Raw genomic sequence first — 25,001 nt, 5'->3', positions numbered from 1 at the left:
GAAAATTCGTTCACCATTTCTCATATTGTATGATAAATAATTCATTTCGTACTCATCATAATGCTTTTCGTTATCATAATAATTCATTTTCATATTGTCAGTTACAATAATGCTCATGGATTATCCCACGGAATCATGAATCCCTATAGAAAAGACGACTCTCAAATCTTAAGGTTATGACAAAATTTCCACTCACGTTGGTCAACTATTCTCTGGGGTGCGAAGGCATTTGGGTTCGTCCTTCGTCAATAAATTATAAACACGGGTCACGATCTCAAGTTTGTGAAGAATGATTTAGAGCGTGTCACTGCAGTTTGTCCTACAAAAGACTGCAATTGGCGAGTTCATGGTTGGGCAAGTTGAAATGAAAATCCATGGTTGTACACAATTGAAATGCAAAGGAAAAAAATTTATTATTACTATAGTTGAACACATTATGTTTCAACTTGTTCTCATTATTGTGTATTTTAATCTTATATAACTTTCAGCAATAAATATATGTTTGACAGATGAAAAATCTCATTTTGCCGCCAACAAAATTAATATTTCAACTTCAAGTTTATCGGTTGTTTGGCTGAAAATATAACATAACATTTTTTGTTGTTTACAGAACAACATTTGTATATAAAAAACATACTTAAGTAGATGAAAATCACATTTTGCTTCAAACAAAATAGATAAATTTTAATAACAAATTGTATTTGTTAACAAAATTACATTGTTTGTTAGTAAAAAAAATATCAAAAGAGTTTTCATTTTCGATTTGCAATCTGGTACAAATTTAGGATCCCGAATCACATCAACCATGCGGCCTCCCATTGACTTCCATTTATCTTTTTTGTTCTTAAAACTTGTTCCAACAATCTGCATAAAAAAAATTGATATAGTTCTCCGAAATAAACATTATCCAATACAAAATTAATATTATTTATGTACCAAGATATGAAATGTCTGATAAAACACACATATTGCTTCTGTTAATAAACTTTCATTTTCGCTTTTGATATTTTTGCTTCATAATAACACATCATTTTGCTTAAAAAATGTATTTCGTTACGTATTACAAAAATACATTTTTTACTAGATAATAACTAGGGTCGGGAAAACGGTCTGAAACCCGACCCTAACCGCCTGATCCGAGGCAACCCAGAGTCCGAAGAGGACTCGGCTCGGGCTTACCCGGCTTGAAATTTCGGGCGGACGTGTGCGGTGCTCGGGTATGAGATCTTACCCGAGTACCGGCCCATACCGCCCGCACGAAACAGGTCCGAGACCCGCCCCCCAAGTACCCGCGAGTTTAGAAACCGTAAGATTTAGGGTACCATGATCCAACGGCTAAGTTTTTTACCTTCTCCCATTAGATTTAGGGTTAGATATATAAGCTAGTTTTTACTTTTCCTTTTCATTTGCTAGGGCATCTTTTGAGTTTAGAGAGACAGAAAGAGAAAGAGTGAAAGAGAAAAAGAGAGAAGAATGGTTTGGAGACTATTTCTTCTAGGGTTCTAACCATATAGGGGGGCCATAGGGTATTTCTCGTAAAGTAGGGGGCCATATGGGTATTTCTCGTAAAGTAAGGGGCTAGGCGGGAAACTGGTCACAAAGTTGGGGGCCATTAGGGAAATAACCCAAAAAAAAATCATCCTTGCCACCTTTTCTTTCTATTATTAATAAGATCATACACTTGACACTTGGGTAAGAGCACCTCCAATGCAACACTCAATCTTAGAAACTCTGAGTGCCACCTAAGATTTTTAGAGTTTTTTCTTAAAACTCATCTCCAATGCAACACTCTATTTGGATCTCTAAGGTGACGTGTCGAGGGTGGAATAGAGATATCTCAAGAGGACACTCTATTTCTAGAGTGTCCTCTTGAGATATCTCTAATTGTCCAACTCATCAACATTTGATTTTCAACCAATAGAAATCGAGACTTCTATATTTTTTAAAATAACTAATTATTTATTGACAAAAATAACTATGCCACATAAGTAAATAAGATAAGTTTAGAGTTTTGCGTTGGAGACAAAAAAAAATTGAGGATCTCTATTAAGGCCACCTAGGAGTGAGAATCTCAATTGGAACTTGACATATAGGATGAATAGAGATTTTTATGAGTTTTGCATTGGAGATGCTCTAAGTGAGAAGAAGCAAGGCCTTATTTTTTTTTTCTTGAACGAAAGGAAACATTCCCATTCATGAAATCACGATTTTACATGGACGATAATTCTTATTTCTCTCATCTGAAAATTTCATGAGAGTTACATACCTTTAAATGCAAAGTGCCTCATGAAGGGAAAGAAACTGGACTAGACACAGCCACGTTGATCCTAAAGATCGAGAAAAAAGACCCTAAAGATCGACAAAAAGATCCTAAAAATCGTGAAAAGAGACCCTAAAGGTCTGACAAATACTATAATAATAATAATAAAAGAACCACCGCCGCTATCACCGGAAAATCGTCGTCGTCACCAGAAAACCGCCTCCGTCATCGAAGAACCGCCTTCGTCACCGGAAAACCGCCGCCAGCACCGGAAAAACCGTCGTTGTTCAATTACCAAAGTATACTGAAAAACTAAATAATCTTCCTCTTCATCCTCTCGCCGGACTACCACCACCACCACTGTCCCGAGCCCTCCATAATAACACACCACCATGACTAAACCACCATAACCAGCACAAAGATCAAATAACCCACCACCACCATTAAAACCCTCTTTGTTCCAATACCCCACACTACAACCGTCACCACCACAGAAACACGACTCCACCACCATCACCATTAAAATACTGACATCTCCTTCACTTCTCCACACAACCATCTCCACCTATAAACAGGAATCACCCCTAACCACCATCCAAACCCCATCACCTCTAAAGCGCCACCAGATCTGAGGCCTAAACGCCCTCTCAAACCACCACCATAGCCCGATCAATCAACGATTAAAGAGAGAAAAAGGAAAAGAAAATGAAAAAAGGAAAGCATAAGAGGAAGATCCGACGAAGGGAGATCCCTTGCCGGAAAACACGAACACGATTTCTCTTTCTCTCTCTAGTATAGACGGCGATGCAGAAGCGAGGCCTTATTAAAGTGGAAGCTTTGAGATAAAACTAGTTTCTTTTTTGGAAACTTCTTAAATGTTTCTAATTTAGGATTAAGACAACCTATTAACATCTTTACCACTTCCTAATCATACATACAACAAACACATATACACTATAAAATCAAAGTTTTTTATTGGGTTATTTTGCAAAAGGGTCATAGATAAGTATCGGGTTTTGCGAAAGGGGCATGACCTTTTATTTTCTCGCACCTTTAAATTTTAATACCGTTAATCCAACTCCATTGCTTAAAAATATATTATTACATTTGAGAAATTTATACGATTTTGACACTAAATTCGCAAATGCGGAAAATTAAGACATTCACCTTGAAAAATATTATTTTTCCACATTTTCTAGCGTTACACATTTAAATAATAAATTTCATAATCTAATACATAATGAATAAATTATAAACCAAAATTTTTACTCGACATAACCATGAGATAGAAAATCTAAAAGCACATGAAAATAACCCTAAACTTTACTCTGTCTACTCAAGTTAAAGAGTTAGAAACTAATTTTAAATCAATCCCCTTGAACTTTTCTAGTTTCTCAACATGGTTCGAGGATGAAGCATTAACACGAACAATTTCAAGGTTTGTGGCCATTTCACTTATCACAAAAACAAAGTAAGTTAACATTTTAAGAACCAAAAAATTAATTATAATAAATTGTCTTAAGAGAGTTAGGCATAGCACGACTTAGAGAGTGAACAAAAACCAGTTGATTGAGGTTTTTTTTGTAATGGCTTAGTTGAACCCTGCTCCAAACAGGCCCAAACATTCCAAAGTACTAACAATGGGGATATAGCTCAGGTTCTAAGCGTTCCTTCAAACGGTGTGGACCAACGTAGATCGTAGTCGATTTTTCAATATATATATTGGTCGTGAGGTGCCCTTTTGTTGAAAAGTGAAAATTGAAATCTTGATTACCGACCACCCGATAGCCGAGAAATCTGAAAAGTTTGACGGACTTGGAGTGGTTTTGGACACTAAGATTTTTAAAATAATCAGGCCGAGAGCCCGAATAGAATACGAGTTTCCAAACCCAACCCAGTGAATGATATAAGCCCGACCAGACCGGCCCGGACCGACTCCCAACCCTAGCAAGGGTGAACAAACCGGATCTACGAGTATACAAACTCAACGAGTCAACGACGAAAAGAAAGTCACGGTATAAATTGAGTTCGCGCTCATTTTAACTTCACTCTTTCAGTTCTTTCCTGATTGGTTTCCGGAGCTTGAGAGTTTCTGAAAACTCTCAACAACGTTATTTCTAGGGTTTCTACGACTTCATTATAACCAGAGAATTCGATATGAATAAGCTTGGATTTTCAAGTATGAAGAGTTTAGATCAATTTCGATCATTATCAGGATCTGTTTCTGGAACAGGTAGAACTATTCCGATGTCTTCACGATCATCTTCAGATTCCACATCTTCCGGTAGTTTCGCCAATTTGAAGCTCACTGCCGGTAATTTCATTCAGAACAATTCAATTTCATCTCTTTTTTCTTCTTTTCTATGTTAATTTTTGTTGTTGAAGATTAGAATCTTTTACTTTATGATGATTATCTTCACTTGATTTCTTCATTTCCAGAGAAACTTGTCAAAGAACAAGCTTCCGTGAAAACTGATCTGGAAATGGCGGTAAAATTAGCTTCCTGTTGTTTTTTTTTCCTTCCTATTTTGAGTTCGCTTTAGGTTTAATGTCTTCTGACTTCTATCTCTCGCATTATTTCACCTGGTTCATTTTTCTTCTGATTATCTCCCAGATAACTTCATTTTCTGTTGTTTTTTCCTCTTTTCCTTCTATTTCTAGATCAAATAAGCTCAAATTCGGTGTTTTCCTTTGCTTTTTGCCTGAAAGTGCTAGATTTTCTTCAGATGTTTGATTAGCTTTCATTTCAGTTAGGCATTTTTCTGCCACGATAAGATTTTCACTGAGGATTACTAGTAAACTGTTAATTTGAGGTACTATCTGATAATTGATTTGTTGAAATGAGGAAGAACACAAAGCTAAAGAAATCAATGGAGCATATACATTCCCTGGAGGAGAAACTACAAAATGCTGTAAATGAAAATGCAAAACTTCAGGTTAAGCAGAAAGAAGATGCTAAGCTCTGGAAAGGATTGGAATCGAAGTTCTCTTCGACAAAGACATTATGTGATCAACTTACTGAAACGTTACAGCACTTGGCTGGTCAGGTTCGGGATGGTAAGTCTCCTTCATCAATCACTTGATTTAAGTAGAGTGCAAAAATTTTGATAGTTCAAAATGTGCTTGTAACAGCTGAGCAAGATAAGAAACATTTTGAAGACAAATTTTCAGCCAGTACAAAGGCGTTTGACAGTTTGCACCTACAGATGAATGGTCTAACTTTAAAGCTGGAGTCTTCAGAGGAAAAAGTGACAAATAGTAAGTACTCCTCCGATGTTGCTTTCATTACAATAACGATATCTGCAATGAGAAGCAGAGTATTGCTTTTTCTTCCCTTGCATTTGAAGTACTGTACTATTTTGATGAAAACCAATCTTATATGTGCGAAAGAAGTTTAATAATGAACTAGAGCTTACAGGTTCCATAAAATAATTTATCAATATGCCTAACTTCTGAAATGGTTAAATTTGATTTTTGGTAGGTGAAAAGGAGCTGATGGAGCTCAAACTTGAGAAGGAGGAAAGAGAGAAAGCTTACAAGGATGAAAGTTGCAGAACTGTCAATCTTATACGGGAAAAAGGTACTTCTATTCCTGTGCTGAACATTTATGAGTCATATGTATTGGGAAAGTTTTGTTATGGGTGGGAACCATTTATCTAGTGTAACTTGAAATCTAGGATGGAGCTCATAAATGAATATGCAACAAGCAGATCAATAAGTATTTTTCTTTTATACTAAAATCTGTTAGCAACTTTTGAACTTTCAACTATGCGGTGATGAAATGATGTTCAAGGAAATATCTATTTTCTGATAGTGCATACTTCTTCTCATTTGGTTGACACTTCAATTTGTCTATTGGCGTTCTTTTAATCTGGTCTACTATCTAGTACCTTGACGAGAAGTACTCCAAAAAATATTACCCTCTAATGCGTGGAATAAAATTTGATGTAATGATGTTGGGTGTTGATGGTTAGTCTGGCTAAATTGGTAAGCTTTTCGAATAGCAACATATATACCCTTGTCCCTCTCATATACTTTTTGATGATTTGAGCGTTTCATTTTTTTCGAAGTATCGATTTTGGATGCTCTCTTTGTTACAAATTGTGCTTTGAACTTGTGACTCAAATAAAGCTGTCCTTTATTCAATTCTTTCATGTAGATGCTTTAATCAAAGACCTAGAAGGAGCCATTACAGCAGAGAGGTTGTGCTTGCAGAGTCTTAATTCCCAGTTGGAAGAGGTGCAACGTGAGTTAAGCTTAAAAGAAGACATGTGCAAATGCTTGACAGATGCTAAGAATAATTTGGAGAAAGAAAAGAGTGATCTTCAACTTAGCAATGAAGATTTGTCTAGACATGTACTTGCGTCATGTCAAGATATAAAAGAACTTGAAGATTTAGTTAATGGTTTGGTGAAAAAGTTGATTGATTTGGATATACAGAGTGCAACGGTTTCAGAACAAGTTATTCTGCAAAACCATAAATTTGAAACATGGTACAAGTTAGTCCAGCAAGAGAAAGAGTTGACAGCCAATCAGACTCAACTCCAATTTAGTCGACTCCATGATCAGTTGCTTCACGTTGAATCTGAAAGAGGAGCTCTCCAGTTGGAAATCAAAGAGCTACAGTGTAAGAATGTCGATTTGCAGAAATCCCAGGAACTTGTAATGGTACAACACGCTGAAGAAAGCCTTTTAGTGGAAGAAAAAATTCGCAAAATGGAGTCCGAAGCAGAGACCCTCATCTTGAAGAAGACAGAATTGGAAAAGCTTGTTACTGACTTGCAGGAGAAGATCGAACAATTATCTGAAGCTTCAAGAGCGTCCGAAAATAAAATGGTTGGTCTTATACCCCACTAATCCATAACTAGCATTTAAATTCTTTATTAACATTTAAACCTTCTTGGTTGAATATTGCAGCAAGAGTTACTACGGACGATTTCAACATTGCAGTCTGAGAATCAAGAGATTCAAGACAAAATGCAGGCAGAGCTACAGGGGAAAACTGAATTGACAGAAGGTCTTCAGAAGGAGATTATGGGACATGAAGAGCAAATAACGTCATTGGAAAGCCAAATTAACAAGCTGAATGAGAGTTTGGAGGAGAAGGACCAGCTTCACCAACAGCTAAAGGAAAGCGAGAAGCAGCTAGAAGATCAAAGAGCAGAGGTGAGAACAAAAAATTATAGTCGCATTTTATGGTGTTACTAAGGTTGCTGAATGTTAAGGCACAAATCTATTATCTATGCCTATTGCAGATTCAAGCATCATTGGCTGCTGCAGAAAATACAATTGCAGAAACAAAAAAGCAATATGATCTCATGCTGGAAAGTAAACAATTAGAGTTATCTAAACATTTAAAAGAAATTTCACAAAGAAATGATCAGGTAATAAATTTCCCTGTTCACGGCATATGAAATCCCTCATTTCAATAGCAGAATTCATTCATTTAGAACTGGAAACGAGATTACAGGCTATTAATGACATTAGAAGGAAGTTTGAGCTGGAGAAGCAGGATATTATTAATCATGAAAAGGAAAAGGTACACTTATATTTTAGTCTATTTTTCGGCAATCTCTAAGTAGAACTTGGGTTTTAACTTTTTCCTGTTTTCTGAACCTTTAGGCCGAAAAACATGTCGGAGAAATGAAAATGCAATGTGACGGTAAACTTGCAGAATCCAAAGAAGAATCAAAGCAATCCTTAATGAGGCTTCAGGAGGAACATGCTGCTATGGTACGTACTGAAGTTAGTAGCTCAAGTAAAAAAGTGCTTAAAAAACTGGATAATAAACCATCTGTCATAGTTCTGATTTCGGCAACATTCTGCTGATCAATTCTGCAGCTTAGTCGTATCAAACAGGAGTATGCTAAAAAGGAAATGGATCTTAGGTCTGACCATGAAGAAGAGCTTAAAAATGTTCAGCTTCAAGCTGAAGATGAATTGCAAGAGGTGATTTTAATGGAGAACCTATCTTTATATAGGAGCATGTTTCCTTGTTCAGAGTAGCTAACAATTTATAAATGCTCAAAATCCAAATATAGAAAATCATATCGGTGAGGAAAGAGCATGAGCTCCAGATGAAAGCTCTAAGGTCTCAACATGAAGATGAGTATAGAAAACTTGAAAACGAACTAGAGCTCCAGAAGTCCAAGGTATACATCTCAATGACATCATTAAGTCATGAGAGTTGATAATAATGACCTTGTGTTAACTGTACCTTCAATGCTAATGGATTGCAGGAAGAGAGACAGAGGGCTTTGTTGCAAATGCAGTGGAAAGTAATGGATGGAAATCCAAAAGAGGACCAGGAAGTGACGTCAAAAAAGGTTCGGCTTTCTCTTGTTTTATTTTACTATGTTAGTGATATAACATCCATCATGTAGAACAACTGCAATTTTACAAGGTTTTACTTGTGAAAGCTTCTGATTTATTTTATCTTTTCTTAGTTTTGATCATTTGTTTCAATCTGATTATATTCATCACCACAGTCCGATACTAGTTACTAGTATTATTATTACTACATAGGATCCAAACATTTTGGTCGCTTGACAGTAGAAGCATATTACTGATACAATCTAACACGCTTCATCTAACTCTGATAACCCATAGCATTCTTCATCTTATTTTACGCTTTCAAGTCTAGTTCGAATAATATCTAAAGAACAACAAATAGTTATGTTACGAGAAGCAAAGCTCAGAAAAGCACCGAAGATCAAAGTAGATGACATTCATTCTATAGCAAAAATCCCTGCTTACTGATGTGACAGACTCACTTCCGGGTACCACATTAGCTGCCTATTTATGGTATCCCGTAGTAGAGTAACCGAGGATAGTTTACTTTTAAGTGGCCATTGTATATCTTTCGCTTTTATAGGCTATATCATTGGTAGGAGGAATTTATTCAGTACCCTCATGAAATGATCTACCATATTATTGAAAAACGAAAGGTTTCACCAAGTCTCTTCGATAACCAAATGGCAAGTTTACATGGAGGTGTGCTATTTCCTCGCAGATTTGCAGCACCAAATTCTGATAATATTTTTTTGAATCTACTTGACCACTATTCGGAACTATCCGTCAATTGTTAATTAAATTTTTGTAGCTTCGCAGGAGTTATATATCTAATGCTTAATTCATTTGACATCTCTAAATGGTTTCAATTGATTTTCTATATGCAACTACCTTTTGGTGGGGTAAGATGTCGTGAAGGGTTTATAATACACATCCAATTTTGCTGCTACCTTTCACAGGACTACTCTATTTTGTCGACGAAAATGAGAGATGCTGACGGGGGAAAAAGAAGTCAATTTTCTCCGACAAGACCCGAAAATGAAGAGAAAGTGAGTAATAAAAGAGTAAATTATTCACCTAGCTTTCGTAGTAACTCTAGGTTTTTCTTAGACTGACAACTGCTAGCTAATTATATGCTTGTCCAAAATTTAGGGGTCACAGTTCATAAGAGTATCATCTCAAACACCTGTAACAAACATGTTGAAGAAAGTTGACAAAGAGAACCCAGGAAGCATGATGAATGTTCCGAAGCATAGTAGGAAGGTAAGTACCATTTTCTTCGTCTATATCTGTCAATATATATATATATATATATATATAAATATATATTAAATGGACTTTACATTAATACTCTCAAAAACTTGAATTGCCACCATCTTGATGTTTCAATATATGAAGGTAACTCGACGTGAATATGAAGTTGAAACTGCAAACGGGAGAACAATTACGAAACGTAAAACAAAAAGCACAGTGATGTTTGAGGTGTGTATTTATTCCTCTCTAGAACTATTACTTTGATCTAGGAAGAGTTAACTTTCATAGTCAGTTACCTAATTTATCCTGTCTGATGCATAACACAGGATCCGACGAAGCATAAGAGGTTGGCCACTCCAAAAGCTAAAGCCAATAAGGACGCCGTGAAGGTACAGTTTTAAGTTTATAAAGACACTGTTAATTCACTGCTTTGTTTATAACAACTAGCTAAAAGTGTCATAAATTTCATTTTTTTTTCATGATAAAATGAAAGCCATTAATACAAATATAAGGCGATCATAGCTTTTGATCTATTTCTTGAACAGTTATCAGTGCTTAGATCATGCTGATTTAAATTAGGTTTAGAGTTTTCTTAATACATGAACAGGTAGCAAATAGTTCATATTTGACGGTGCAATTACAATATGTAACCATTCTTTCTACTTGTAGACTTGTTTGATTTGATTTCATTCATGTGAGATGATCTTATAATGTAGTTGATTATTTTGTATTCAGGTACTTAAGGGAGGTAACCAACCACTGGGAGGTAGTCAACAACGTCCTTCGAACATTGGTGATTTATTTTCCGAAGGGTCTTTGAACCCATATGCAGACGATCCTTATGCATTCGGTTGAAAGGTAATAATTTTACCATTTTGTCATCTCCACGTCGAAGAATGTTTAGTTTATAAACTTCTTAATATATACTTTTCTCCCATTAATCCCTTTATGTCATGTATATAATTCTGACACGAATTCATGTTTTTCACAGTACATGATCTGATGAGAATGCATTTAAAGTCAGAAAAGCACCACACGGATGAATTCGACGGAGTTCATTTTTTTTTTGGTTTGAGACAACAATTGTTGTTTACTGCTGCTGGGTTTTCATGGTGGCATACTTCAATTTCGGTTGATGAATTTGTTTACATTCAAAGTTTCAGAAATAGAGAGTTCAATTGTATAAAACTCGAATACTACTTAATTGTAGTAGTAGTTAGATAAAATGTCATTGTTGTTCCACGAATTTAGATATACCATAATAGAATATCACCATTTGATTGGGTAGATCTTAGTCAATTACAAGGGGCAAACGACTGAACGAAAAATCAGCCCAAACTCAAAACTCCTTTTTGACAAAATGCATTAGAAAACAAAAGGTTAAAATAGGAGACGGTTCAATGAGCTTGAGTCTTGGCTAGTGGCTGTAGATTTTTGTTTCAGCCAAACATGAGATCATTCTAATGTCCTGTGAGAACCTAATGAGGCTTAACTCCAATACAAATTGTGAGATTTGATGTGGAGTTGATCAAGTCATTGCTTAATTTTGGGGATGATGGTGATGCTATTAGTGGTGGTAGTTTTGATGATGGTGGTCAGAGTGATGGTAGTGTGGTCGTGTAGTACTGTAGTCGTGTCACACTGACGTATGGTGTGGTGGTGATGGTGGTGGTGTAAGTGGTGTTGATGGTAGAGTGCCCAAGAGTTTGAGCGAAAAGAGCAATCAATCACCCTTTTATCTCCCCCAAAATTAGAATTTCTTTCTTGGTTTAAAAATTGATCAACCCAGACATGCCTTGGTGATTTTTGATTTGGGGTTTTTTGAATAATTTTCAGATTAAAAGTTCAAACATGAAATATTTTTGGCTCTTGGACTCAACCCAAAATGGTCGGCGACAAATGCCAGACATGGAAAAAAAAAAGAAATGGAGATGCGGGGTATCGATCCCGTACCTCTCGCATGCTAAGCGAGCGCTCTACCATCTGAGCTACATCCCCATTGTTGTTATACCGTTTAATCAAACCCCTACTATATAATCAATCAAAGAAGTCTATCAGATCATATTTAACCATCTCAACCTACTTTCTATAGAATCAGAGAAACAAAAACACAAGAAATCATGCTCCAATTCTTCATTTTCTTTCTAACTGTAGCGCCCCAAATCCCAAATCTCAAGCTACCGCCTTGAAATCGAAGATTGGAGACCTTCAAACTGGATCCACGAGCAACACCTACCATGAGTGCACAATAATTACCTGAAAAACAAAATAGTTGGGTTAAAACCCAACTGCAGTAGATTTCCTCAAACCTAAGTCTCGGGTAGGCAAGCTCAATCCCCAATCAAGGAAGCATTGCATTCATATTCATTATTGGCATTATCTGAAATTTAACGGTGAATACTAACATAATATATCAGATTTATCCAATCCCTCTCGAAATTAATAATTTATGTCCTTTGATTAACTATTAGGTTTTTCGGTTCTCGTATTATTTTAATCTAATACTAACCCTGATAATACAACGATCTTTCCTTTTTTTTTTCAGCAGATAGAAAATATCATGCCTTTAACTAAGGTAAACCTTTATGGCCACAAACTTGACATATACGTCGACAAACACATTATGTCGAAAGACACAATCATCAAACTCTCGTTCAGGTATCTCAGACCAATACACAACAAACATTGACTCTTATCAAGAATTACAAACAAGCTCACCATACAATTCAAGTCAACAACACATGACAAGTCAGAAGCGATGATGCTCATAGTAGATCCTCACGTGCATCGCAATCTCAAACAAGCAAATAAAAATAATAATTAACAAACATAGACTCACCACTAGAAGGTATCTACCTAGGAGATACATTGCCTAAAGAACAGAAACCATGTGAATTATCTCAATAAATTCGTCCATCGGAGACTGTTCTGACACCTTGTACGAAAACAATTGTAACTCTTCACTCGGAACTCGGATTAACAAACCGTTTGAACTAATAGAAAGTAGACAAAGAGACCTTTCTAACCATATAAAAATCACACTTAGATTCGTTATATATCTGCACCAGATTCAATTTTAATGTAAACCAACGTGCAGTAGACACTGTTCTGACACCTTGTACGAAAACTATCGTAACTCTTCACTCGGAACTCGTATTAACAAACCGTTTAAACTACTAGAAAGTAGACAAACAGACCTTTCCAAACATATAAGAATAACACCGAGATTCTTCATATATCATCACCAGATGTAAGTTGAATTTAGACCGAAATACTGTCCTGTCTATATGTTTTATAAAATTCTAGATAAAACTAATCTGTAAGCCATTTACTCGTTATTTCATGTGATTAACAATACTATACCTATCATGGAATAAATTGAAAGAGCCTACAAAAAAATTAGGAGATAGGAAATCTACCTCTTTTCGCCTTAGATGACTTTAAGACCACAACCATGGCTTGTTCTCTCACTAGAGAAATCTATTTCCATCACTTTTCTTCTTTATTCCTCCTTCCTTCACTAAGGAGCGGCTGCACCCTCTTTCTTTTCTATAGGGTTTCCTCAAAAGTGAAGAGAAATAGGGTTTTTAAACCCACTAGTATTTCATCTAAACAAAACTGACCTAGACTTTTATTATTTCCACCCAATTTGGTATGTTAAGAAAATAGGGGTGTTACAATCTTCCACCCTAAAAAGAGGATTTCGTCCTCGAAATCAAACATACCACAATCACAAACAATATGCAATCAAGTGTAGCAAATGCTAGGACATAAATGTTATACAAGCACAAGAAATACAACTCAACTGAAGTCAACCTGTTACACGGTTGAAAAGATTCATACAATACAACTTCCCTTTTGGAGGGGCATAACCAATTTTGGGGTCCACGAGATAGCGTCACTTACCATTCGTGTTTGCATCGTCTTAAACCTCTCAATAGACAAAGGATACCATCCAAAAAGGGGATCCGTGCAACACGAGCACAGTGCAACACGAGCACTTTACATATGAGCAGGAGGCGAGCCAACCTCTAGTTGGTAATTACTTCTCAAACTAGAAGTATGTGGTCCACAAGAATGATCTTGTGTTTGCATCGACTTAGACCTCTTCATAAACTATGGATACCTGCCAAAAAGGGGATCCGTGCAACACGAGCACATATGAGCAGGAAGCGAGCCAACCACCGATTACTTATGGATTACAATCGTCAATCCATATTTGAACTCAAACCCCTGGTCCACTAGGTTGTCCAATATCACATTGACAAACCCGTGTTTGCAATCGACCCACATGTCGAGCCAACCAGTCTTAGTTCAATTCATTACTTCTCAAACTAGAAGTATGTGGTCCACAAGAATGAACTTGTGTTTGCATCGATCATCCTGTCGAGCCAACCACCGATCACTTATGGATTATAATCGTCAATCCATATTAGAACTCAAGTTCTTGGTCCACTGGGTTGTCCAATATCAAATTGACAAGCCCGTGTTTGCAATCGACCCACATGTCGAGCCAACCATTCTTGGTTCAATCCAATAAGTAGAATTTAAAATCATGGTCCACGAGGTTGTCCACTATCACGACAACAAATTCGTGTTTGCATCGACCCACATGTCGAGCCAACCATTCTCAGTTAACATTTTCTCATCGAAACAAATTTTTAAGTTGATTCATAATCAACTGATACACTATCACACAACACACATTCAAACAACCCAAAATCCCATAAAAGTAGGGATTTTCAGTACCCTCATGTATATCATAAATATATGTATTGCTACAATCACAATCACATAACTTAGGTTTGACATCACGGTCAAATAAGACATTTACTCGCACGCATCACAAACAAAAAGTACATCACATCAATAGCCATTATTCTTCCCATGGAAAATTTGCAATCACCATTTAGATTTCGAAAACACAAAGACAACTTCTTTCAAGTTTTCACAACAAAGCAAGTCCAAAAGCACATTCTAGATTCAACCAGTTGCGCAAGACACTAATTAAAGTGTTCATAACAATGACGTGTCTAACGACGACAATCAAACCCACAATACAACCCTAGGACCACTAAACCTAGAGCTCTGATACCACTTTGTAGCGCCCCAAATCCCAAATCTCAAGCTACCGCCTTGAAATCGAAGATTGGAGACCTTCAAACTGGATCCACGAGCAACACCTACCATGAGTGCACAATAATTACCTGAAAAACAAAATAGTTGGGTTAAAACCCAACTGCAGTAGATTTCCTCAAACCTAAGTCTCGGGTAGGCAAGCTCAATCCCCAATCAAGGAAGCATTGCATTCATATTCATTATTGGCATTATCTGAAATTTAACGGTGAATACTAACATAATATATCAGATTTATCCAATCCCTCTCGAAATTAATAATTTATGTCCTTTGATTAACTATTAGGTTTTTCGGTTCTCGTATTATTTTAATCTAATACTAACCCTGATAATACAACGATCTTTCCTTTTTTTTTCAGCAGATAGAAAATATCATGCCTTTAACTAAGGTAAACCTTTATGGCCACAAACTTGACATATACGTCGACAAACACATTATGTCGAAAGACACAATCATCAAACTCTCGTTCAGGTATCTCAGACCAATACACAACAAACATTGACTCTTATCAAGAATTACAAACAAGCTCACCATACAATTCAAGTCAACAACACATGACAAGTCAGAAGCGATGATGCTCATAGTAGATCCTCACGTGCATCGCAATCTCAAACAAGCAAATAAAAATAATAATTAACAAACATAGACTCACCACTAGAAGGTATCTACCTAGGAGATACATTGCCTAAAGAACAGAAACCATGTGAATTATCTCAATAAATTCGTCCATCGGAGACTGTTCTGACACCTTGTACGAAAACAATTGTAACTCTTCACTCGGAACTCGGATTAACAAACCGTTTGAACTAATAGAAAGTAGACAAAGAGACCTTTCTAACCATATAAAAATCACACTTAGATTCGTTATATATCTGCACCAGATTCAATTTTAATGTAAACCAACGTGCAGTAGACACTGTTCTGACACCTTGTACGAAAACTATCGTAACTCTTCACTCGGAACTCGTATTAACAAACCGTTTAAACTACTAGAAAGTAGACAAACAGACCTTTCCAAACATATAAGAATAACACCGAGATTCTTCATATATCATCACCAGATGTAAGTTGAATTTAGACCGAAATACTGTCCTGTCTATATGTTTTATAAAATTCTAGATAAAACTAATCTGTAAGCCATTTAATCGTTATTTCATGTGATTAACAATACTATACCTATCATGGAATAAATTGAAAGAGCCTACAAAAAAATTAGGAGATAGGAAATCTACCTCTTTTCGCCTTAGATGACTTTAAGACCACAACCATGGCTTGTTCTCTCACTAGAGAAATCTATTTCCATCACTTTTCTTCTTTATTCCTCCTTCCTTCACTAAGGAGCGGCTGCACCCTCTTTCTTTTCTATAGGGTTTCCTCAAAAGTGAAGAGAAATAGGGTTTTTAAACCCACTAGTATTTCATCTAAACAAAACTGACCTAGACTTTTATTATTTCCACCCAATTTGGTATGTTAAGAAAATAGGGGTGTTACACTAACTAATTCCAGAAGTCAGTCAGATTCAATTACAAATCATAGTATTTAGGTGTTACAAATTCCAGAAGAAAATCTAATCATCATCTTTCAACTGATGAACTCAAACCGTCAAAGGCAAAGATCAGAGTTATAGTGAAGAGAGAGAGTACCAACAAGATCTGAACAGTACGCTCGATCATACTATCATTCTTCATCTTCTTATTTTGATAAAGCTCTTTAACTAATTCTACCTTCAGATCTTCAATTATTTTCATCATCAGCTCTTGTTCCTAAATTTCCACAGAAAGAAGATGAGGAATTTTAGACAAGAGAAATAGAGTAAAAATCTAACTGAAATGCGAAATACTCCATGAAACTTGAAGGTATTTAGATTAGAGAGATTATTTCACCTGATCGTCGACTTTTGTTGTACTTGAGAAGTTTTGATTCTGAGAAATTTTCAAGGATGAAATCAGGTATAAAGCTTTCACGCAGCGAGATAAGGTACGTAATTTCATTTCTTCTTCCTTCTTCTTCATTACTCTTTCTCTCTCTAGAATCGCTCTTTCTCTCATTAGAAGGAATTGCTCTCTCACTCTCTCTCTCTCTCTAGAATTCTCCTCTCTTTTCGTCTTCAACCGCGGTTTGTTTTTATATTTGTATTAAAATGGAAGAGACCAAAAAACTACTTTACCAACTTTATTATTCCTAAAACCACTATAGAAGAAAAGGAGAGTGATTACAAGTGGAGTATATTTTTGTCTGTATAGAACTAACTAACGGCTATTTATAGTAGAAATGAGGAAGTTAGTTTTTGGGGGTGCAAGAAGAAGGTTAAGTCTAAACGGCACAAAACTTCGTCAACAAGATATGTATCCTCATTGGTGGTTAATTAGGCTCACCCTTATTGGTCAATTTAGTGGCAAGTAATAAGTGATTCCACCTGCCAACAACCCTTGGCTCAAGTGATAAGAGGTAAGTTTTGCAACTTAAAGGTCAAGGGTTCGAGGCACACGCTTACCAATTCAAAAAAACAAAAAAGTGGTTCCACCTCTTACTCCTATTGGTTATTAAATAGGCCATTTTCATTGGATGAATGAAAGGCACCCTATTGCCAAACTATAGGCAGCCACATGATTAATACCTTGACAATACTAGAGGCACCACATGGGCAGCCACATCACATACAAAGAACCGGGTTATCATTTTAAATGGTTCCAGCCAGGTTTATAGTGGTTCCAATTTGATCAAAACAAATGTTGTTGACCCAACTCACGTGTATAGGGGTGGAGTTAATAGGGCTTCTTATCAGTATCTATCTTGTCCGTCACATATTTGATCATTTTAAAGGCCCACCCTCAAACCATAAGCAATTAGTGAAAACGTTTCTAAATTACTTGTAGGCAGGCAGCCATATATATAAAATGTCATTGTTGTTCCAGGAATTTAGACATACCATAATAGAATATCACCATTTGATTGGGTATATCTTAGTCATATACAAGGGGCAAACGACTGAACGAAAAATCAGCCCAAACTCAAAACTCCTTTTTGACAAAATGCATTAGAAAACAAAAGGTTATAATAGGAAAGGGTTCAATGAGTTGGCTATTGGCAGTAGATTTTTGTTTCAGCTACACGTGAGATCATTCTAATGTCATGTGAAAACCTAATGCGGCTCAACTCTAATACAAATTGTGAGATTTGAGGTGGAGTTGATTGAGTGATTGCTTAATTTTGGGGATGTTGGTGATGGTAGTAGTGGTGGTAGTTTTGATGATGGTGGTCGAGTGATGGCAGGTAGTGTGGTCGAGTGGTGGTAGTGTAGTCGTGTGACACTGAGTTATTTGTGGTGGTGGAGGTGGTGTGGTATGGTGTGGTGGTGGAGTTGGTGTTGGAGGTGATGGTGGTGGTGATAATGGTGGAGTGCCCAAGAACTTGACATGTGTCTAGCGAAAAGAGCAATCACCCTTTTTCTCTCCCCAAAAACAAATTTTTTTCTCTGTCGCTCCTCAAGAAAGACGGCTAGAAACAACTTCCTTTCAGGTTGTGTTGTTACAGACCAGACTGTTCTAACATGGTAGGGAAGACGGAGACCAGTTACTTATTCTGTAAAATCGACACTGAACTCACTAGAAAGTAAAGTCATCAGTCCCATAACTTATGATTGCAAAGTAAGCACAATGTATTTGTTGTTTCGATTTGGGTTTTTAAAATAATAAAGAAATGCTTTTCGGATTCAAACATAAATTATTTTAAGTATCATCTCTTAATTTATGATTTTCTTTCAAGTCAAGTTAATAAAAACCTGGTCAACTAAAATTGAAAAAATTAAGTAAAATCTTTTTCATTTTCATGTTTGGCTCGGTTGCTAAAATTCAATTGGATCGACCAATTGACAATCGGACCAAATGAACTGAGCCGTAACTAGTTGGATGGCCTTTGATCAACTCGACTTCAACAATGATTTGGCGGTATGTTATCAATAGTTTTCGCTAGGACTGAACTCAAAATGGTATGGTTTCGCATTTAGTGGGCTATTTTAGAAGTTCTTCTAGATGTAGGGTTTGTTTGGTGAGTTGGTCATTAATCTAAGGGTCAATATGTAAGAATCCCAGAAATGGAAAAGGAAAAAAGAAATGGAAATGCGGGGTATCGATCCCCGTACCTCTCGCATGCTAAGCGAGCGCTCTACCATCTGAGCTACATCCCCATGGTTGTTACTTTACTGAACCGAAACCCTAATTTTCAGTTCAAGAACACTTTCATACTCATATAAAAAACTCGATCAGATTCAATTACAAATCATATTTAACAATCTCAATCTAGTTTCTATAGAATCAGAGAAACAAAAACACAAGAACTAGGTCTTACAATCAATCACCACTCCAATTCTTCATCTTCTTTCAACTAATTCCAGAATTCAATCAGATTCAATTACAAATCATATTTAGGTCTTACAAATTCCAGAAGAAAATCAAATCATCATCTTTTTTACTAGAACTCAAACGCAATAAGAATCAGACTTATAGTCAAGAGAGAGAATACCAACAAGATCTGAATAGTAAACTCGATCATACTACAATTCTTCATCTTCTTACTTCGATAACGCTCTTTAACTAATTCAATCTTCAGATCTTCAATTGTTCTCATCATCAGCTCTTGTTCCTAAATTTACACAGAAAGAAGATGAAGAAATTCATTATTCAGTACGCATAATAAGAGATCTAGAAAGAGTAAAAATCTAACTGAAATGCGAAATACTCCATGAAACTTGAAGGTTTTCAGATTAGAGAGAGATTATTTCACCTGATCGTCTTCATCGTCTTCTTTTGTTGTACTTGAGAAGTTTTGATTCTGAGAAATTTTCAAGGATGAAATCAGGACTAAAGCTTTCACGCAGCGAGTTAAGGTATGTAATTTCATTTCTTCTGCCTTCTTCTCCATCACTCTTTCTCTCTTTCTCTCTCTCTAGAATTGCTCTCTCTCTCACTAGAATTGCTCTCTCTCTCTCTTTCTCTCTAGAATTCTCCTCTCTTTTCGTCTTCAAGCGCGGGTTTTTTATATTATACTGTATGATTTTTTGAAATTTTCCCGGGTATTCAAAAATAAGATCCTGTTTGGTTAATAAGGACAGAAAAGAACCGGGTTATCATATTAATGGTTCCAGCCAGGTTTATAGTTGGTTCCAATTTGGTCAAAACTCAAAACAAATGTCGTTGCCCCAACTCACGTGTATAGGGATGGAGTTAATAGGGCTTCTTATCAGAATCTATCTTGTCGGTCACATATTTGATCATTTTAAAGGCCCACCCTAAAACACAAACAATTAGTGAAAACCTTTGGAAATTACTTGTAGGCAGCCATATATATGATCTACCTAGGTGATAGGGTAGTACCATAAAGATCAGTCATCTATCACGATATGTTGTTACGAACAAAACATTATAATATCAAGTCGAATAGTTGTGAGAATTCCACTGCTTAGACCACATTTTTAGGTACAAATTGGGTATTGAGGGAGTCTAAAGTAAAGGATATTTTAATAAATTTCCTACCTCAATTGTTATGTATTCGAATCCTAAGTCCAATTTGGACATATTGTTGTGCATCTTAGAAAAGGTCATGTAATTCAATAAAAGAATTATTGTACTATCAATACTACTACGAGAAGGCCTAGCTAGGTGGGGAGTAGGGGATTTAAACACAATAGTATCTTATTGGGTAAGGCATTAAATAAGGTGGAAGTAGTTTTCTTCGTTGCTTATCCAAAAAGTATTCATTAATAGGAATATAGACATTAACTAGATTATATACTAGTATCTGTCATGATCTAAAGATAGATAGATATTGGTAAGAGAAATGCTAAATGTACTTAAGATCTTCACTTAAGTTATGATTTAATGACTCATCTGGGTAAAAGAACGGTCTAGATCGTATTAAATTTAAAAAAAGAAATTTTTTTAGTAAAGATAAGTCATCAAATCATAAATTAAGTTTTTTTTTTGACATTGTTGCACTCACCGGTCGGTAATTAGGAGGGGAAATAACTTTTAGTCGAAGGAAGTACAAAAAATAGTCATAAGAAAGAAAATAGAGAGGTTGAATGATGAATAAATGTTAGAAGACTAAACAGTTGAAAAGAACTTGAATGCCCATATCTCTCTTCAATAACTACAACTTCTAAATTTGGGTGACCTTAGAACTAAACTTTTAAAGCTCTCAACACCCCCTCCTTTAAATCCATAACCATTAAAAACAACCACACCACCATCACTCATCCATACATATTAAATTTCCTCTCTCTCTCTCTCTAAATGCATGGTATGGATAAACGTCACCGCCTGTAATAACTACACTTTAAGGTTGGCTTAAATATTTGGTTATCAATATCCCATTTGAATGGGAGTAACTCTGTTGATACAATAAATATTCAATAGTTATGCAATAGATTTTATTTTGTTGCTTAATAGTACGTAGTATTTTTCTTCAACAAATTTTGAAATTACACAAACAACAAGTGAATATAAAGTGGATCAACTATGCCCTACTAAAAATAATTTTGTTGTAAATGTTTAGACATGTTGATCAATGAGTGGTGAATGTAGTGTGTGTGCATGGTGGAATGCATGTAAAATTATGGAATTACCCAATCGTAGTAGGAGACTACTTATACCTATGACCTACATGTTACTTCTCACTAAACTAGGACACTCGTGTAACATTTGTACTTTGGAGAACACTTACTAATTTTGGGATCGTAATTGAGTATTTTAGTTCTAAACTGCACTCAAAATCTCAAGAAAATCTCTTAACAAAAAATACAGAAGTCTAGGCCCACTCCACAAATAACGTTGTACATAGTTTAGTTGTACATTACGTTACATAATTTTCCATTCTTCTCTCCAATCATTTTGAGTAACAGTTTGGGTCGACGAAAATCAATAATAGTCAGACAATTTTTTGTTATAACAACAACAATTAACTAAAGTTAAAACTATAATACAACATATTTGATTATTATTAGTTACCTAAAATGCATATACTTTTCAACTCTGAGAAATAAAATTATTACATTACAATATATAAATATAGTGTCAGCCAACATAAAATGTTGTTGACATTGTAAATGGAAAAATAGTTTTTTTTTTTTTTTTTTGTTAAAATATATGGAAAAATAGTTGTTATGGAAAAGGGTTAAATTTCATATTGACCCCTAAATATGACTAGCTTAGTGGAATTTTGGCATTTTAAAGATGACCCACTTATATTTTGACAGTCTTTTGATTTTCCCATTGGTCAAAATTAACCATTGACTTCCCTTTTTCTTTTCTACCCTCTCTTCGAAACAGTTTTTTCTCTTCATCCTCTGTTACTTTCTTCTTGTTGGTCTCGGACACTAGCATTCGACCGATAACCAACCAACGTCCATTATTAAAAAAGAAAACGCTTTTTTCTTCGTTTTCTCCTTCTTTCCCTCCTCCCACCACCACCACTTCTTTTGATCGGCCACTAAACCTTCACCATCACCTCTCTCGTTCTCTTTCTCTATACTCTCCTCTCATCTTACTCTAACAACTCTGGTATCTCTTTATTGTGTTATCTACCTCCACAATAGAGAAAGAACCCTTGAGCTAGAGTTAATTCATTGAAACGCTTGTTAGAGAACCCTATTATAATGATGGGACTCGAGGGTTTCCTACTGTGTTGAGAGAGGATAATAGAGAGAGAAATCAGTACTAATGTCGAAAATGACAAATCTGATTATCAGTAAAGGAATAGAGACTGTGATGTTGAATCACGTCTGAATTAGTCTGGGTGATTGATACTTCGTCTGGATGAATGATATCCCTCCTCTAACTCCCGCGCTAAGAGTTCGAAAAGCTCTCTCACGCTCAAGACAGACATATTGCCCTTTGCAGTTAAAGTATTGAGTATCCATTAATTCTTGGGGAACACACCTTGTTGAAGGTAATGTGATGTCTTTTTAGAGGCTGCTTTGGACCGACTGTGATAGACGGTGTAAATATTGAAGCGGTTTTGATCCCCCACTCGGGATTGAAATTATTCTTCGGTAGTTAAGAGATTTAACGTTCCCTTTTTAGTTTATCTCGTATCTTGGATAATTAGAAGTTCCTTCGTTCAAGGATACCTCGTAAATATCCTATTGAGTTGATAGGTATTGTAGGAGTTGTGTTCCTCCTTTTATACTCTTGACGCCCAAGTTAGTTAAACACTTAGGATTATAACCGACTGAGATCTTTTAGGGAGATTCAGGATTAAGTCGGTAAGCATGCGGTGCGCTTTTGACTTCCATGTTCAGGATGTAAGACATCGACCTTGCTTACATAGACCCCCTACACTTTCTTGAGAATCCCACGCTTGACCTGGTTGTGTTTTAGGTGGAACAGGGTTGGAGTTCCTTAGATGATCTTGTCGACCTTCCAATTCTGGGCTTAGGTGACAGACCTCTTTGGACTCAGTTGACATGTTTCCTTGAGGCGGGTTGACCCATTGGGTTTTTGATATTTTCTTGACTTATTGACGTCAGTCAATGATTAACCATTTTATGTATCATCAAGCAAGTGTTAAGAGAGATATGAATATATATATATATATATATATATATATATATATATGTATGCTGACAAAAGGAGAAGAGAGATGAAGAAGGGTAAGAGGTTTAGTCTTCCACCTTATAAGTCAAGGGTTCGAGACTCACTGACAATTCAAAAAGAATGAGTTAAATCGAGAGAGAGAGGGAGAAAGTAAGAGAGAGTTCCTTTTCGTTACGATTGTCATTGGTCAAAACTCAACTTATCGTGAAACCATCGCCATGCAAGAAGAAAGTGACAAAAGATAGGAGGGAAAACCTTTGAAGAGAGTCATAGATAGAAAATGAAAAGAGAAGTCAACAGATAAAGTCGAGGGACATAAAAAATCAAAAGGAGACATCTTTAAGGGGACCATTTTGGTGAGCTGATAATCTTTAGGGGTGAAGACGGAATTAACCCAATACAAATCAAATAGGGGAGGATGAGAATTTGGAGTAGGAAGGAAGAGCACACGTTTTGGAGATGTGAGCGCTTTAAATGTTTACTTGAATGTTGTTCCATTCAATTAAATCCTAGTAAGTAATAACCCTTCCACTTCTAACGCTCTCTTCCTTTCTATATAAATCTCTTCACACATTCTTCATCATATGTAGAGAGAGAGAGAAATATGGTGTCCATTCAAGAATCAATCTCTTCAACCCAAAGAAAGATCACAACAATTTCAGAGTTATTTGCTGATAATTCAAATAAGAAGAGAAGATGGGAAGACAACAAACAAGTAGAAGATAATTTGGAAAACCATTCCAAGTCAATGAAATTTGATCACCTCCATGATTTTCTTCATCAAAAACCTTCGAAATCTTTCTTCTTAGTTAATGAAGATTTAAAGTTTTACAACACCAAGGACAATAAGGAGATGAAGTTAACTCTTAAAGATCCATGCAGACAACATGATCAAGAGATTAGAAAGTTAGATATAGAAGAATTAGGTCAAGTCATGAGTTTGGACCTAGAACTCAACCTTCACTCTAATCATTATGCAAGACTAATGAACACCAAAACCTATAGAGAAAATGAAACCCTACTACTACTTAATAGTATGTCAAAAGATGGCAATTCTTCCACTACTTCTGCGGAATCCGGTGATGGACAAGAGAAGACGAAGGACTCCGATAAAAGCGCGACGATCAGACGGTTCCCATCGTGGGTATCATTGGAAGAAGATGATCAAGAGATGGTAGCTGCAGCTTGCATGAAATGTCATATGTTAGTTATGCTAAGTAAGGCTTCTCCCTCATGCCCTAATTGCAAGTTCATGCACCCACTTGATCATCAAAGCTCCATTAGTTTATTTAAACCAAGGATTAGTAGCTTAAGTTGGAAGAGTTGATTCAATCAAATTGACTCCTAAAATTTTATGTTACTTTGAGTATTAATGGAAATTACTAAGTATTATTAGTACTACTCCAATAGTTATACAATTATATGTTCAATATATAAAGATACATAGTATTTCATTTCTAGTATAAGT

General features: G+C 35.9%; 1 protein-coding gene, 1 long non-coding RNA gene and 1 other non-coding gene across 3 annotated transcripts; 1 reads left to right on the top strand and 2 right to left on the bottom strand.

The window, feature by feature from the left end:
• The first annotated feature begins 4,242 nt into the window (after positions 1 to 4,242).
• LOC147565120 (synaptonemal complex protein ZEP1-like) lies at positions 4,243 to 11,092 on the top strand. The gene is made up of 19 exons (XM_086651623.1): positions 4,243 to 4,574; positions 4,700 to 4,749; positions 5,110 to 5,317; positions 5,393 to 5,518; positions 5,742 to 5,840; positions 6,420 to 7,096; positions 7,178 to 7,426; positions 7,516 to 7,644; positions 7,731 to 7,799; positions 7,883 to 7,993; positions 8,102 to 8,209; positions 8,302 to 8,412; positions 8,500 to 8,586; positions 9,511 to 9,600; positions 9,704 to 9,814; positions 9,950 to 10,033; positions 10,132 to 10,194; positions 10,541 to 10,663; positions 10,797 to 11,092. Exons 1-18 carry the CDS (start codon positions 4,418 to 4,420, stop codon positions 10,658 to 10,660), a joined length of 2,649 nt encoding a protein of 882 aa, XP_086507749.1. The 5' UTR covers positions 4,243 to 4,417; the 3' UTR covers positions 10,661 to 10,663; positions 10,797 to 11,092.
• A 752-nt stretch (positions 11,093 to 11,844) lies between these two features.
• Positions 11,845 to 17,136, bottom strand: LOC147565119 (uncharacterized). The gene is made up of 3 exons (XR_015230114.1): positions 16,826 to 17,136; positions 16,436 to 16,705; positions 11,845 to 11,949 (listed from the first exon to the last, which is right to left on the bottom strand). It is a non-coding gene; the product is annotated as an uncharacterized LOC147565119 (long non-coding RNA).
• A 1,919-nt stretch (positions 17,137 to 19,055) lies between these two features.
• TRNAA-AGC (transfer RNA alanine (anticodon AGC)) lies at positions 19,056 to 19,128 on the bottom strand. Its single transcript has one exon. It is a non-coding gene; the product is annotated as a tRNA-Ala (tRNA).
• Between the last annotated feature and the right edge of the window lie 5,873 nt (positions 19,129 to 25,001).

Source organism: Eschscholzia californica, unplaced genomic scaffold (assembly GCF_041429995.1).
Source record: "Eschscholzia californica isolate CP2 unplaced genomic scaffold, dmEscCali1.0.p SCAF_1, whole genome shotgun sequence".
NCBI lineage: Eukaryota > Viridiplantae > Streptophyta > Magnoliopsida > Ranunculales > Papaveraceae > Eschscholzia > Eschscholzia californica.
This window is presented reverse-complemented; position numbering and strand designations above follow the sequence as displayed.

What these genes read in the sequence shown, in the direction of transcription:
- LOC147565120 (XM_086651623.1), top strand. Translation starts at nt 4,418, where the DNA reads ATGAATAAGCTTGGATTTTCAAGTATGAAGAGTTTAGATCAATTTCGA. An exon ending in CAATTTGAAGCTCACTGCCG is followed by an intron (nt 4,575 to 4,699) that starts GTAATTTCATTC and finishes CTTCATTTCCAG; the next exon opens with AGAAACTTGTCAAAGAACAA. An exon ending in GAGCGTCCGAAAATAAAATG is followed by an intron (nt 7,097 to 7,177) that starts GTTGGTCTTATA and finishes TGAATATTGCAG; the next exon opens with CAAGAGTTACTACGGACGAT.